Raw genomic sequence first — 16,223 nt, 5'->3', positions numbered from 1 at the left:
GATGGGTGGGGACTGAGGTTTCCTGGACAGCTGTAAGGCAGATTTTGGCATTCTTAGGTCAACAGGGATTCCAGTTATCCAGAGAGCTCACTCAGCAGTGTCTCTTTACTTGCCCAGTACTGAGACATTTCTCCCAGTAGAACAAAATAGTTATCATAATGGGCAGACCCAAAATACTGAAAAAAAAACCTCCCTTTTGCTCTTACAGGCATCTTTATTTGAAAATTTCAGAGTCTCTGGCACATACAGTTCTGAGCATTTAGATTTTGACTTCAGGGTGTATATGTGAATAACTTCAGTGATTTGTGGGTTAAACAGGAAATACCGATCTTAAGATTTAAAACAAACTTAGGCCCTTGCCCCAATATTAAACACTTTAAACTTAGTTTTTTTGTTCTCTTACTTTTGACTTCTCCAGATTCCTGCAGTTTTAGTGCTTTCTGCTGAGGCCACAAAAATTAAAAAGTGGGTAGCTAACATTTTAGGTATATAACAACTAAGGAACACAGGGATGAGAAAAATGGAGAACATGCTGTGATTTGCAGAGCCTACTGTATCAACATTAAGTAGCTGGATGTTAGGCAGAAATTAGTAGAGAAATTCTTTCCCGGTACTGGCACTATCTGCTTTCTCCTGGGGTCTCGCAGTAGGCAGATGCCTTCTTGCCTCAGAAAAGCCCCTTTTCTTTCTTCATCTGGAGCTGTTTCCAGCCAGGCAGAGCAGCAAATTGCCCTCTTGTGATGCCAAACACAGAAACAAAGTCCTGTTCAGAGAGGTAATTCTAAGAGAGAAGACAAAGTTTCCAGTTAGAAGGAAGACCTAGCACCTGTCAGTGCTAACGGGGTCGGGGAAATGGGGCCAAGAGAGAGTCCCAGGTAGTTCCCTGAAAGGGGAAGTAGAATGATTTCTTCAGAAAGTTTTTAATGGACTTAAATTATTCATTGGAGAGTTCTTTGGCTTGTGGAGTCCCACCTTGGCCTCTGAAAGCCCTGGCTGGATTTGCGCACAGTCCCACCTGGCACCAGTGTCTTGCCAGAAGGACAAGAAATGGGTTATATATTATGTACAAGTTCTGAACATTAGGCTTTGGCTGAATGGAGAACTAAATCGATGGTTTTCCTTGCTTTCTGCCCTTATCTGCCATTTTTTATCTGGATGTTTTCAAATGCAAGATCAGGTGGACCTTAATGAGAGCATAAAATTCTCCTAACATTTATTTATTAATGATTAATGAATATTTACTGTGCAAGTAAAATTATTAAGACATGGTCTCTGTTTTCAAGAAAGTTGCAGCCCAGATACTTAAGAGTTGGTTAGATAAGACACTGTGGAAAATCCAGAGGCCCTTCCGCTTCAAGGGGGAAATAAATTAGTTCATTCAACATGACTGTTAATTCAATCAGCTGAAACTTAAGGTGTGCCTGTGATCTGCTGGGCACCATTCTAGATGCTGAAAAGCTGAGAATGTGGGCGTGAACAAAACAGTCAAGGTCCTTGCTCTTGAGGGTATCACTGGAGTGGGGCAGATAGACGGTGACCCAGTATAAAGGGACTATAGGCGGTGAGGGAGACAGTGTCGGGGTGGTCAGGGGAGGCCTTCCTGGGGAGGTGGCATTGCAACTGAGACCTAAATAGTGAGGAGGAGCTGGTTGTCTGATGATCTGGGAGAAAAATGTTTTCAGGCAGGAGCAATAGCAAGCATAAAGGCTCATGTTCGAGGAACGGAAAAACAGCCACTGGCTGAAGGGCGGTAAGTGAAGAGGGTAGTGGTCTGTGAGATGAAGTCAGAGGTGGGCAGGGGCCAGATTGTTTGGGGCCTTGGAGGCCATCAGAAGAACTTTGGATTCTAAGTGTAGTGGGAAGCCATTCAGGGTGTTTTAAATAGAAAAGTATCATCTGTTGTAGAAGCCCATTGGTTGTTATGTGGGGAACAGATTGTAGGGCAGGGGTGGAAACCAGTTGGGGGCCTATGGCAGTGGTCCATGATGGCTGGACCATACTGGCAGCAGAGAGATGGAGAGCAGTGAATGGAAGCTAGCTGATGGATTGATGTGGGAGGTGAGAAAAAAGAAGCAAGAAGGAGCCCTGGGTTTTCGGCTTGAGCTCCTGGGTGACTCAGATGTCTATTGAGTGCTTTACAGTGTTCCAGATCTGTCCTAGGCTGTATAGTGAGAAGGTGCTTTACTCATGGAGAGCTCCACGTACATCAGATGCAGCCACTCACCTCCTTTTTGGCAGGGTTCACATCCTCAGGCAACTCCTGACTCTGATTTTTCAACAGAACTTCTACGGGGTAATATTTTGGCTCAGAATTTAGGGAGAGGGTTGTGTCCCTCATATCCTAGGGAAGATAAGAATGTAGACACTGGATAAGACTCTTCAGGTCTGTGCCGTTGAAGTTCTGTGTTTATAATATTTAAATTTTGGTTTTTACCACTTTATAATCATCCTTTAGAACAATGGTCCCCAAAACTGGCTGCATGTCAGAATCATCTGGGAATCTAAAATATTCAGATTTTAGGGTCCTTCTTGGGAAAGTGATTCAGTAAGTCTAAGGTAAATCCTGTATAGCCAGTTTGGCGTAGATGTTTTGCTTAAACATCGTTTAAATACTGTGATCACATTCCTTCTATTGGTACTTTTACTTGGGCTCTACATTTCCAGTCTTCAAATGACTTCAAATTCAAGTCCTACTTCTTTTAAATATTTTTTAAAGATGCTACATTGCCATTAGCTTTGGAATCTTGAGTTTGTACAGCACAAAGGACAAAACTGCCAGATGGTTCGGACAGTGGTGCCATGTATTTGTCCTGATGTTAAAGAGCTGTTGGACTCCTGGCCAGAAGCTCCACTTCTTTTGGCCATTAAAATAGGGGTAAAAGGGCTTCCCTGGTGGCGCAGTGGTTGAGAGTCCGCCTGCCGATGCAGGGGACACGGGTTCGTGTCCCGGTCCGGGAAGATCCCACATGCCGAGGAGCGGCTGGGCCCGTGAGCCATGGCCGCTGAGCCTGTGCGTCCGGAGCTTGTGCTCCGCAACGGGAGAGGCCACAACAGTGAGAGGCCCGTGTATTGCAAAAAACAAAAACCACCACCAACAACAACAACAAAAAAATAGGGGTAATGGCCTGAGTTTCTGTGGACGCCCTTGTCAGAAACTGATAAACATTATCATGTGGGTTAGAAGCTTATTATTTCTGAAAAATACTAACAATAAGTTTAATCTGTCCTGAATGACAGAGAGAGTTGAATAATAAAATTTGGTTTTGTTTTCATTGTTTTTTTAAACAGCAAGTCTGTTCTAAATTCTGGAAGGCAGTAAAATAAGGAACTTGGCTCTGAGACCTGCATTTCTACCGATTAAAACAATCTTCATATCAAAATAGACCACCAGAGTCATGCTAAGAAGGACATGATAGGATTTTGGCCATGTTGCATCTGTAGCATTTACTGTTTCTCTCTGGCTCTGGTTGTCTGTGAATAGCTCCTCCAAGAAACTCACAGCAGTGATTCTCGTGATAGCAGCAGCGTCTCCCAGCTCTTCTTTTAACTGTTCATATGATTTCCCTGCCTGAAAAGAAGAAATAGAAAATACAGCATGAGATGCTGCTTATAGGGGAGGGACATGTCAGGCCTGGTCTGTACCCTCGAGAGAAGCAAAAAAGCCAGGGGACAGAAGACATTTCAGGATAAGCAAAAATGAAAATCCCCCCTTCTGGGTCTATGCAGGGTTGGGAGGTACTTAAACATGGTCTGCATTCTTTGCTGGTGGCCCCTCAATGCTCCATACTAAAAGCAGTTGACTAGGAGTCAGTAAACCTGGCTTCTTTCCACTGGTTAATTGTGACTTCAGACAAATAACTTCTCCTCTGAGATTCCTCATCTGTTAACACAGGAAACTGTTCCCTAGCTGTCAGGATGTAGAGCTCAAAAAGTAATGTGTGTGGATATACTTTATAAACTTTATTACTTTTTCACACACTGCTTGTTCCTGAGGCAAGCTGTGAATTCTCTAACTGGACTTAGTGCCCTGGTGGGCGCGAAAGAGAAGGAAAGTAAAAAGCGGGGAGGGGAGAGGGAGTGGGGGAGATGCGGTCCTGGGTTTACTAAGCCCTTGAGTACCCCGCCATCCCACTGAGCTCTTAGTGCCGAGCGCCCTGGCAGTAAGAACATCTTCCCGGTCCTCTCTGTTCTTACGCTCCAAATGTGAGGGTCCCAGGCCAGGAACCAGCCTGTGAATATGGGAGGCTCAAACCCCTGTTTAATGATCAGGATTGGTGTGCCGGTGTCGCGGCCGCTGGGGTGAGTGTGCAGGTACTCCTGGGCGGTAGCAAGAGCGCTCTCCTTCTCTGTGGCGTTGGCCTCAGCCCCAATCCACAAGAACACCTGTTGTGGTAGAGATTGACTATTTGTTATTGAGCTCATACCAAGGGCTAAGTATCAATACTAGATCATACGTGCTGCCCTGTCTTTACCTGTCAGCAGTTCACAGCCTCATCAGAGTAAAGCTTTTCTCAGATTCATTTTGATTTATGTATCTCCCCAATCTACATCTCCAGTCCCTCCTCCAGAACTCTCTCTCTCTGAACTTTAGCTTCCTGGATCCAGCTTCTTGCAAAACACCTCCTCTTGGCTGACGCCAAGCACATCAAGTGTAACACCCCCCAAATGTAGCTCTTTTCTAAACTTGTATCTGTGTCTCCATTCTTGGTGAATGGTGTCCATTCAGTCACCCAAGGCAATAACCTGGGAGTCATCCTAAATGCCTTCCATAACACCAGGACTTAGCTAATTTACCTCCTATGCTTTTGTCCAATCTGTCACCATCCCTCTGTCTCTACTCCACAGCTCCTGTGTGGGCCAGCAGCTGCTCTTACTGGACTAGGACAGTAGTCTGCTGATTGGTCTCCCAACATACAGTCTTTTTCCTCATAAGCCATCCCTCCTCTCCTACACTCGCCAGAGTGATCTATCTAAAGCACAGTCTGACCATGTCACTCGCCTGCTTAAATTTCAGTAGCTTTCCCGGATGAATTTCAAACTTCTTGACGTGGTAGGTAAGGCCCACCGCTACTTCTTTAGCTCCACCTCTAGCGTGCTCTTTAACTCTGTCCTATGCTCTGACGATACTATTTGTAGTTCCCTGTATACTAGACTATTCATGCCTTGGTTTTCCTTTGCCTGAATGCCCTCTACCTGATTAATGCCTGTTTATCCTTTGAGTCTGGGAGCCATCTCCTCCAGAAAGTCTTCACTAAGCCCCTAAACTGTGTTGAGTGCCCCTTATTTGTGCTCCCATGGCACCTCATACGTACCTCCCTCATACTAAAATGATGTTTCTATGTCCGGTCTCCTCCACCCCCGCTCAGCCTGTAAACTCTGAGAGTAGGATGAGGCCCTTGGCCTTGGTGACACCACACCCAGCACAGTGATTAGAACAGACAAGGTGTTGAGTATGTTTGCTGAGCAAAACTGAAGAAAATGGGATGTGGCGAAGGGGTGGCCTTGAAGATACGCTTTCATATCCCTTTGTTCCCTAAAAGGCCCATATCCCTGGGTGTGGAGCCTGCTGCCCTTGGTCCTGAGAGAATGGAGTGCGTGATGATAGGATGGCATGATTTTCCTAAAGCAAAGTGGGAAAATTCCCAGGATGGTGAGTTTTAAACAACCTTCTATTCTCTCCAGCCCTGGCAAAAAGCAGGTTCTTCCTTTGGTCACCACTGACAAATGTTTGATTGGCTTGGGGATGGTCCAGGGCTACCCTGGCTTTATCTGGGGGGGTTGGGGAGAGGTACTACACAAAAAATAGCCTAAAGCTTGAGGATCTTTGTCATTTGTTCTAAGCTCTCTGGCTGTCTTACCTGGTCCCAGGTATCCAGGAGCATCACGTCATCTGGGTTCAGGTCATCCTGGGTGAAGTCTGTGATCTCAGTGACAGTGAAACGGCCAGTCTTATTGGAACATTCAAAGAGACGGGACTGGACATCTAGGATTTCCTGCTGTAGTCTGCAATACAGTCCATTTAGTAGAGGAACTGAGCTGCTTAGAATCATGTGCTGTTCACAAGTCTGTAGGCAGGGGGAGCCAAGAGGAGGGGATGCTGTGGTCCTGTACCTTTTGTCATTGGCATAGGGAGTTTTTCCTCCCAGCACGTCCCAGAACTCAGCTGGCTCCTGGCCCTCAGCCACTGTGTTCTCGGTGCCATCACAGAGAAGCCCGGCCAGCTCCTTAGCCATTGCCCGCTCATCCCCACTGGACCCCTGAGAGTGGGGTGGGGAGAACACAGATGTTAGCTGCACACAGGCACATTGATGTGGGAAAAAAGTGTCTGAGACTAATAGCTCAGTGCAGCCAGGATCATCTACCAAGCCACAGTACCTCAGGACGGGGAGATAGATAGGTTTGTTCTGGTGCTGGGAAGGGCAGGGGGCAAGGGGCGGGGACACGGAGGAAAACAGTGGTGGCAAAGGACAAGACTAAACTCTGAAACCCACAGTGGATATTGACAAGTCACCTTTGTTTTGCTTTCAGTTGGAATTTTAGCACCTACTTTTGACTATTTTTTAAGAGAAAACTTAAGTGTATTTTAAAAATTATATACAGGAAAATTCACTCTTTTTGCCGTAGAGTTCTATGACTCCTGACGAATGCATAGAATCATGCTACCACCACCACAACAAAAACAGAACAGTCATCTCACCACTGCAAAAAATTTCCCTCGGGCTACCTACCCCTTTGTAGTCAAACCCTCCCTGAATCCTTAACCTCTGGCAACCACTGATCTGTTCCCCATCATGATAGTTTTGCCTTTTCCAGCATGTCATAAATGGAATCATACACTATGTGGCCTCTGTGCTAGTGCACTGTGCACTTAGCATAATGCATTTGAGATTCATCCTTGCAGTTGTGGGTGTCCACAGCTTGTTTCTTTCCATAGCTGAGTAGTATCCCATTGTATGGATGCACCGCTGTTTGTTTAGCCATCCTCCAGTTGGTTTGCTTCCAGTTTTTGGTGATTACAAATAATGGTGCTATAAACATTTGTGTACAGGTTTTTGTGTGAAGATAGTTTTTTATTTCGCATGGGTACATACCCAGGAATGGGGTTGCTGGGTCATACGGTAAGTGTATGTTTTATAAGAAACTGTCAAATTGTTCTCCAAAGGCCGTATTTGCATTCCCACCAGCAATGTGTGAGAATTCCTATTGCTTCGCATCCTCACCAGCACTTGATATATCTTTTTTTTTTCAGTCATTCTAATAGGTGTGTAGTGGTATCTCATTGGGGTTTTCATTTGCATTTCCCTAATGACTAATGATGTTGAGCATCTTTTCCTGTTCAATTCTCTTTTGCAAAACAATTTTAGTGCTTTCTAATGCAGATGCAATCTAAATTGACAAAAATCACATTTTTAGTGTTTCTGTTCAGTGTTCATGGCCGTCCTGTTACAGTCCACCAAACTGGTGTGGAAAGATTGACTTATCCAGCCTGCGTCCAGCCTCCATGTGTTCAGAGGTTTATGGAGGGTCTCCTGGACGTAAGCAGTGTGTTAGTGAGTTTCTAACTGGAGGCCTAATTGTGGGGAACATTGTCAGTCCCTTTGAAGATCCTTTAGGAAAAGGCTCCTTTTCTTGAGGACTGCTCCAGCCCACTCTTTAGTTCCTTTGCCCTTGCTGACAGGAGGGTTGGTGCAGCGCTGGGCTCTGAGGGGCTGGTATGACCACTGGGCCAGCCATCCTACCTTGCCATACCACAGGTAGTGCTCTGCCTGGGTCCGCAGCAGAAAGACATCATTGGAGTTCAGGGAGGAGGTGAAGGCTGGAACCTCCACCGCTTTGGTGTTAGATTTGTCATTTCCTTGAATCTGGAAGAGGCTTACCGGAGGATCGGGCTCGGCATTTCCCTTCCTGGAAGTCCCACCCTAGAGAGAGAGAAAAGCAGCGTCTGGAACTAAGGTGCACCATATGCGCCGGGCACTGGGCTAGCATTGTGGAGAACATGGATGTGTTTGACACCGTCTTTGCCCTCAAGGAGCGTCTAGGCTAACTGGGAGAGGTTGAGGTGAGCTGGAGTTATGGTACCAATAGTATTAGCTTTCATTATGAGACCCTGGTTATACGCCAGGCTCTTTGCTGATGCCTTATCTACATCATCTTATAGATCCTCATAATAACTTTGTGAAGTGGGTATTATTATCCCACAGTGCAGATGGGGAAACAGGCTTAGAAACTTGGCTAATAAATGACAAGACTAGGACTTGACCACAGACTTGCGTATATCAAACATGTGACATTATACATTTGGGGTAGTGCTTCAGCCAGGGCTTCATGGAAGAAATGGAACTTGAATCTGAAGGGGCACATTCTCTGGGGGAGGTGGACAGGTAATGATATGGCACATGTGAGGTCTAATGAGGACACCCACCTGACTGGCGTGGAGTGTGTAGGCTAGGGAGCTGAGGGTGATGTGCCTGCACAGGTAATACGGGTCAGATTATAAAAGACCTTGAACATGAATTAGGCAGTGGTTTGGACTTGAAGCCCTAGGCAGTCGGGATTCACTTCAGTGTCTTAGAGAGATTCACCCGCTTCTTGTCTATGTCTTCCCCAAGCCCTGCTCTCTACCCCTCCTCTCCTCTACTGTAGTCTCCTGCTGACCTGCTGGTTCTGAGCATTCTGCTTATGGTATAATTTTATCTGAGGGCTCTCACCTCAAAGATAACCAGCTTTCCTTTGAAGATGGCCATGAAGTGGCGTGGCTCCTTCCCCATGGTAACCCGAACCTGCACAGGGGCCCCATCAAACTGCCGGTCCACCGCCACCGCCTGGTATGCCGAGGCTGCCAGCTCATCCTGTGAGGCGTGGCGGCCCTGTAGTGGTGAGCGGGTGCGATGGGTCCCTGCTACCCCCGGCCCTAGCTCAGTGGCCAGAGGAGGCGCCAGGATCCAAAGCTGAGAGGCTGCCCCAGGCCTACCTGCCAGATGTACAAGATGTAGTGCGGCTTCCCGTGCACCTCGTACGTATAGAGAACCAGATAGCAGTCTCCCCCATAAAAGAAGCCATACCGCTGATGCTCCACGGGGACCAGCTCTAGGTTTTCAATTCTCCAGACCTAGGCATAGAAGGAGACACAGTTCCCCAGAGATGGGAGTCCCGTGAAGAAACAGCTACCTGGAGGGAACTGGGCCATGCTTAGCAGAGAATCCAGGTGGGTGAGGCACTAACGTCCATTCAAAGTATACCTTCCCGCTCTGGTGCTTCTTTCCAGTGGTGAGGGCTTATCACATTTGCATGATTTGAATCCCAAGAACTGGATCGTCCCTGGTCAGATGCATCCCCATCATGGCTCAGAGATGATTTGAATATGTCTGCCAGGTGAGTTATTGATAGCACACTGGAGTATCTACCTTTCACTTATGTGAAGAATTGTGGGAAAACCCTGCAGACTCAGACACCTCTTTGAATAGTCCTGAGGTGCCAGAGGTGGAAAGGAAAGCAAAGCAGACACGGAATCACGTGTCTCTTCCGTAGAGCAGAGCAGCCAGGAGGGCCAGTGCTGCCGCCTGCCCTGGGATGTGGGTCACTGGGCTTACCTCAACGTTGCCGTTGCCGTCGTCGACCATTCTTTCCTGGGCTGCCACCTCTGGTTTGGTGTGCAGCAGAGTCACATCAAATTTATCCTGGGAAACGTTAGCTGCACGGAAGGGGTTGGGAGAAGCCAAGTGAGCAAAAAGCACCTGTGCCTGCCTTTCTACAGAGTCCCGGCAGTGAAAACACGATCTGGGGGCAACCTTACCGATTTTACCAATGCTGCACGTTTTCCCCAGACCCACGGTCTGTTCCTTCACTGACCACTTCTGGAACAGCTGCTTGAACATGGCTGACTCGGCACCGTCACTGACGGTCTCCACGTTGGTACTGCTGGGGTAGCCCTTCATCTTGATGAAGTTCTGCGGGTGCCCCCCCGCCCCCAAAGGACAGGTCAGTCCGGGAGTGCACTGGGCTCTTGACTTGGCTGGTGATTCAACCCTGTGAAGCCAGTTGGTAGGACTGTTCCCTTCTCAGAGTTAGAGTCAAATTCTAACTCACTTCTGTCTAGGGACCAAGTTACCTGCCTCAAGGAAAGGACTGAGTAGAACATTCTGACATCTCTTCATTGGCCTGTCATGATTATTACTGATTTTTTTTTTTTGTAAGATCCTCTATTCTGTGTTCCTTCAGCACTCCTGTACTCTACTGACTTTGTATCACCTTCATTTGCCCCTTTTTTGCTTTGTAAGTGCATCCTGCCTGGTTCATCTGCATGGGTCTGCACAATGTCATAAGCTCCTTGAGGACAGGGCCATTGACCTTGATATGTGATACCTCCTTCAATAATAACAGCCACCTTTTACTGAGCAGGTGTGTGTGCCAGGTATTGTTCTGAGTGCTTTATAAATGTTACTTAATCCTCACAACCACCCCAGGAGATGGCATTAAACCTGGATTTGAATCCCAGTTTGTCTGTCTGACTTTGAAGTTATGTATGTAACTGCGATGTTCTATGCTCTGGTGCCTAATATGGCTCTCTGAGCACATCTGATGTGTTATGGACAGAATTTTTTGGACAATATTGCACATCCATAGCTCCTACCAGAGCTTTAGACATGGCCATCTGTTTCTCAACCTTTGTGGCTCCTCTTCCTTTCCACACATAGATCTTGGTTCCACTTTGGTCCAGGATGTAGCAGTCCTGAAGCAGACGGTCAGGGATAAAAGTGGTTACTCCTGCCCAAGACCATGAGGAAGGCCTTTCCCTAGAGTCTGCCTCTGAAGCCAGGTCTGGCTACCCCAAGCCAAGCCCACCCAAGCTCTACTTACATCATGGTTCAGTAAGCCCTGGACCAGAGGCCTCGTTGCTACATCTGTGACCGCCAGCTGCCCAGCTGAGTCTGAGACACTAGAGAAGGGGAGAGGTTAGCCTGTACCTTCTCTTCTACAAAGCATCGTGTAGTCAATCTGATATTTCATGGCTTTGTCTTAGAATGGAGTTTCTGGGTAGAGTTCAACTTCTTGTGACAGGCATGGCTTGAATGCAGACAGGAATGTGATGGACTCTGTTCTGTGGAGGAGACTTTTGTGCATCTCTCTTCCGAACGTTATCCTGTCCACATCCCTAGGCACGTATAGATCTGAGCAAAGAAATGGTCTCCCCCAGAGACGAGGAAGAGTTGCTAACAAGAGCAGATGGTAGCTGCTCAGGGAACACCGAGCTCCTTATAGAAGCTGCATTTGAAAAAGACCGAAAGAAAGCCAGTCACTTGCGCCCCAAACGAGGAGCGAAGCAGAAGTTTTCTGGGGGGACACCTTCCCCCTACCCCAGCTTCCAGCCAGCAGCCAGGCTTAGCTACTCACTGATACAGCGTGATATTTGATTTCTGCTGCTGATCTGTGATCTCATCGGGGACCGCAGGCTTGATAATGGAGTGCTGCCCGAGGGTGTCCTGAAGGACCTTCATCAGCTCTGGACTGGCCGCCTCCTTGTCTCCCTCGATCACTCCTATTTCAGCATGGCCCCCTCGCTCCCTGTCCCGAATATGCTTTGCCAGGAGCATAGCCTGTAAAAAAGCCCGAGGACCGGAGGAGCAGCCTGGATCCCAGACACAGAAGTTACCCTGATGCTGAGTCGCAGGCTCACATACGTGGCCTGTCTCTGAAACAGATGCTGCTCAAAGGCAGGGGTCTGGCTTGAAGGGCAGGAAAGAGCCAGCGAGGAAAGAAGAAGGAAAGGGCAACTGAGGGAGTGCAAGCCCGTGAGGCCCTGCGGCGGGTGGGGGAGGGAGCAACAGAACAGGCCACACCTTCAGACGCTCCCTGCTGCTGCTCTCTGGGCCATTCCACTGGATGATGACCTTCCCAAGGTCCAGCAGGAAGACATCACCTCGGTTAAAACTGTCCCAGCTCATTTCCACCTGCAGGGGAGAGGTAGACATTATGTAGGAGGAGTTCTTAGGTGCTAGGCGGAGAGGCCCTGGGCCCAGGACAGACAAGGGGCAGGACTTACCTCGGTGGCCCTGATGTTTCTCTTCCCCTTCACGTGCAGCAGCCGCTTCACATCGTAGGTATTGGTCTCCACGTGCTTCATCCCGGAGGCCACACCCCCCTTCTTGTAGCTGAGGGAACATCCGTTATTTATTGAGCACCTGCTATGTGCTAGGTACTGGGGAGACAGTTGTGGATCACACACATGCAACCTCTGCCCACGTGGGTGACGACAGTAAATGAGCAGGTAAACATAGATGCTGGTCACCACTGCCACAGAGGTGCACTCAGACAGCATGTTCAGGGCAGTCTTCTCCGAAGGACTGACATTTGAGCTGGGATATTAAGAGTAGGAACCAACCACCAGAGGACTAGTTCTCCAGACAGAGGGTGCATCACTGATGAAGTCCCCAGAGCACAGAAGAACTTGTTTTGTTTCGTTCTAGAAACTGTGTGAATGTCGCGTGTGATGGGGAGAGGGGCACAAGTCAGGCGGGAGCAGAAACATTAATGACACCGTGGCCTTAAAAACCATCTCACTCCAAGAATCCGCTCTCCCGCCCCTGGCCCTCACCCCAGCCCAGCCTCCCCCAGGGGTCCCATACGTGAAGGGCACGCAGAAAGCCACGGGGAGCAGAGGGTTCCTTGGTGACTCAGTGTGGTGCTCTGTGCCCAGTAGGTCCTCAGTGGGGACTGCTGACCTGCAAGAAGCTGGCCTTGGACCAGCCTCAGAACTCTCAAGCTCATTGGAATTCCTTTTTCTTTTCAATCTCAAGTGCAAAGTTTTGAGGTAATCAAGCTCCTCAGTTCGTGGAAGGTTTTCACCATTGGCCTTTATTGAGACCCCTCTCTTGTAGTAAGTATTTATGTGTTCCCTTTTATCTGCATACCGTACCCCCCTTTCTCTCCCCGCCATAAGCATCCATTCTAACAGTTTAACATCAGTCTTTTTATTTTCATTCTGGTAAAATGTGGCCTGTTGTTTTGAGTTTATGTACTTTTTTTTAAAACAGAGATTGGCATTCTGTTCTATATTTCAAGCCTGTTTCTACCTGTGCTCCCTAAGCCCCATGTTTTTAAGGTCTGTCCACATGTCAGATGTGCCTCTAATCTGTTGCTTCCAGCTGTGGCATTGTACTCCGCTGTGTCGCGGAGTTTTTCCTGTCCACATTGCCTGCAGCTTCCCACCACCACTAATGTGAACGTTCTGGTTCATGTGCCCTTATGGACCTGGGAAGGTGAGCGCTCCTTTGGGTCACACGCCGGGGGTGAGATCTGCCCCAGTGGCAGCAGACTACTCTCCGGAATGCTGGGCCAGTTCTCACTTGCACCAGCAGGGCACCTGTCTCCCCAGAGCTTCGAGGACACTTGGCGCCTCTCAGCTCTCTGAGTTACTCTGCTCTAGTAGGCGGAAATGATGGCTTTGTTTGGATTTTCATTTCTCTGATGACTTTCTTCATATACATTTTGGCCCTTTTGGTTTCCTCTTTGGTAAACTGCGCTTACGTCCTTGCTCTGTGCATAGCTACTCACATGATGCCCTGCTTGAAGTAGCCGTGGAAGGTGTCGGACTCGTGGTACTGGACCTCCCGGTGCTGCACAGGGCTGCCCCCCAGGTAGTCATCCAGCTGCGTAGTGTAGATTGCTGCGCAGCTCTTCTCATCCTGCGAGGAGTCCTTCCCAATCCAGAAGTGGATGTCCTGGGAGAGGATGCTGCCCACTCTCCGGGTCTGGGATGTAGTCAGAGAGATCAGGTCAGGGGCCAGCTCGCCTCCCCTTCGCTGCTGGCCCTTCTGGCGTGGGAAGAACGTGGCCTACGGTGACTTGTGTCCTGCCCTTGGCAGGCTCGGGGCCTCTCCCTCCCTCCCTGCAGTGGCCCGGGTGCAGACCTCCTCCGTGGCTCAAGCCCTGGCAGCGCAAATCCCTCCCCACATTTGGGGAATGTTGACAGCTTATTGTTCTCAAAATAAACAGAGACCAATGGGGATCTTTTCCGGGTTGGACTGCAGGCTTTTCTTGCTGCTCTTTCGCACCCCTGCACTTGCACATCTGGCACAGCGCTGCTGTCCATCTGCATGGCTCTGTCAGTGCTGTCCACGTGGGAGATTGTTTCCTCCGCTAGATGAGTACTTTGAGGCCAGAGGTGGCCTTGTTTCCCCCTGGCCTTCCTTCACAGCACTGTAATCTGGGGTCTGGGTCCCAGAGGGAGAAGTGCTGCTGTAGGCGACTCGCTGAGGTTCAGACTGAGGGCCACACCCATACCCTCTGATGCAAAATTTAAAACCCTGGCCTAAGAAACCCTTTGATAGTCAAACTGGAGGCCTGTTCTATATAAAAGCGAGGAAGAATCAAGATGGATACCAGATTAACCTCACGGGCAGATCTGCCAGTGGGGCCCCAGAGCTGGCTCTCAGGGGAGCAGCTCATGGGAATGGGGGGCATGGTGCTCACCGAGAGGATGATGTAGCAGTCCCCCTCATAGAAGGTGCCGTGGGCATTCAGGGGCACCAGTGCCAGCTCCATTTTCTGGAAGGACAAGGGGTGTGTATAGGCTGCATTCTCTCCCTCCTCCCCCGACCCCCCCAGGCCTCCCCCTGCACGCCGTCATTTGACACAGGCGGCAGGGGAGAGTGGGGAGATGTCCCCACGGGGCGTAGCGGCCAGCCACAGGATTAGCGCGGTCACCCCTCTGGCTTCTGCTGAACTCCACCTGCCCGGCCCTGGGTCTGGATCCGGGTGCCTGTCCTCACCCCATCCTCCTCGCACCGCCTGCCCGGCCTCTTCTTGCTACACTGTGAAGAGCCTGTGCGCCGCCTCAGTCCTTTGCAGAGTTGGGTGTAAGCCCTCAAGTAAAAGCCCATCTCTGAGCCGCTGCACCAGAGTGCCTCAGCGCTGACTCTGACCACCCAGAGCTGGCCAAGTTCTGACAGAATGGGGAGCCAGGATTCTGTGAGGCTCTGGGGGGGACTGCCAGCCATGTGCAGGCTCCCTGCCAAGGGCTCTGTATTTGGAGTCTGGGTGGGAGCCCTGATGCACCTGTCACCAGCATGTGTGGCTCGTCCCAGGAGAGCCATTCCCATGGCCTCAGATGTGGACTTTCATCATACCTCCTAGTAGGTAAGCCTGCAGTCATGTTTGAGTGTATTCTGTGTAAAATACGTGTTAAATGTAAAAATGTTAAATATCCCACAGTTTGCGTAACTCTTCTAGTACCTATTAGTTTTTAAATCAACCGGGAGCCTTAAAACAGTGGGAGTGACCTGGGCTCTCACAAGCTCTGAGCTGCTTGCTAGGGGGCTGTGGCCCCCCTCGTGGTGGAGGATGGTGAGGTGGGGCATCACCTCTGGGTTTTCTGCAGCAGAGCCACTCACTGGGCTCAGAGCAGGGAGGTGGGGTGAGGCTGCCAGGCCAGGGCGGTTCCCAACTATAGACCGCTAGAGCTCGAGGTCAGCCAGAGGGGCTCAAGCCCCGAGTGGGAGAAGGGATGAGCAGGGCACCGATCTGTGCTGTACTCGCCAAATCTTCCTACCACCTTGCAGGAGCCAGAGTGCCCCGTGGAAGACAGGTTCCATTGTCCTGACAGAAGCGGCCAGGTGTCTCAGGGCTCCGTGGGTGGGCCTGGGCCCCACCCATCTCTCCAGGGCATTTACTAGAAGTGCAGATGGCTAGATAAAAGGCAAGCCTATTTTTGCTTTCCTCCACCTGTCACCCGCCTGCTCTGAGCACCCAGGAGGGGTCAAGGATCGGAAAATGTGCCCTTTGGAGCTGCCTCTCACTGTTGATGAACCACAGACAGGAGATCGAGGCATGTGGAGGGCCTTCAGCAGACCACAGTCTCCTGCCCCCATCCAGCCCAGCTCACCTTTATTCTCCAGGTGATGATCCCAGGGTCGTTGCCCACAGCCTGAAAGGCACTGCTCAGAGACATGGCGCTTGTCTTCCTGGGACTGAAACATCACAGAGCAAGCACGGAGATGACGCCTCTCACAGCAGTCATCCAGCCAGTTTTCCTCCTAACTCACTTCCCAATCTCTTGTCAGCCATCCTGCCAGGTCCTTGTGGTGCATCCCTGCACTATCTCACAGTGATGCGGAAAATGACTTGTCCAAGTTCATGTCGTAAGGCTGGCTGGCCCAGGGATCCCCACCGGAAATTCTGCTTCCCACTTGCCACTTTCCTTGTTAAGAGCTCTGATAACACAGCCA

The 16,223-nt window shown here is 49.6% G+C and overlaps 1 protein-coding gene across 1 annotated transcript; it reads right to left on the bottom strand.

Moving 5' to 3' along the window:
• Positions 1 to 30: 30 nt before the first annotated feature.
• Positions 31 to 16,068, bottom strand: AVIL (advillin). The gene is given in 18 exon segments (XM_079936042.1): positions 31 to 781; positions 2,225 to 2,341; positions 3,500 to 3,568; positions 4,195 to 4,383; positions 5,859 to 6,003; positions 6,112 to 6,257; positions 7,740 to 7,919; positions 8,709 to 8,867; positions 8,972 to 9,109; positions 9,591 to 9,947; positions 10,631 to 10,729; positions 10,858 to 10,936; positions 11,392 to 11,594; positions 11,838 to 12,031; positions 12,034 to 12,149; positions 13,552 to 13,748; positions 14,470 to 14,544; positions 15,881 to 16,068. Coding segments are annotated over 18 exon segments (2,643 nt in total). The 5' UTR covers positions 15,947 to 16,068; the 3' UTR covers positions 31 to 667.
• Positions 16,069 to 16,223: the final 155 nt, after the last annotated feature.

Source organism: Stenella coeruleoalba (assembly GCF_951394435.1).
Source record: "Stenella coeruleoalba genome assembly, chromosome: 11".
In the NCBI taxonomy this organism is placed as follows: domain Eukaryota; kingdom Metazoa; phylum Chordata; class Mammalia; order Artiodactyla; family Delphinidae; genus Stenella; species Stenella coeruleoalba.
The sequence above is the reverse complement of the archived record's forward strand: the minus strand, read 5'-3'. Positions and strand labels throughout refer to the sequence as shown.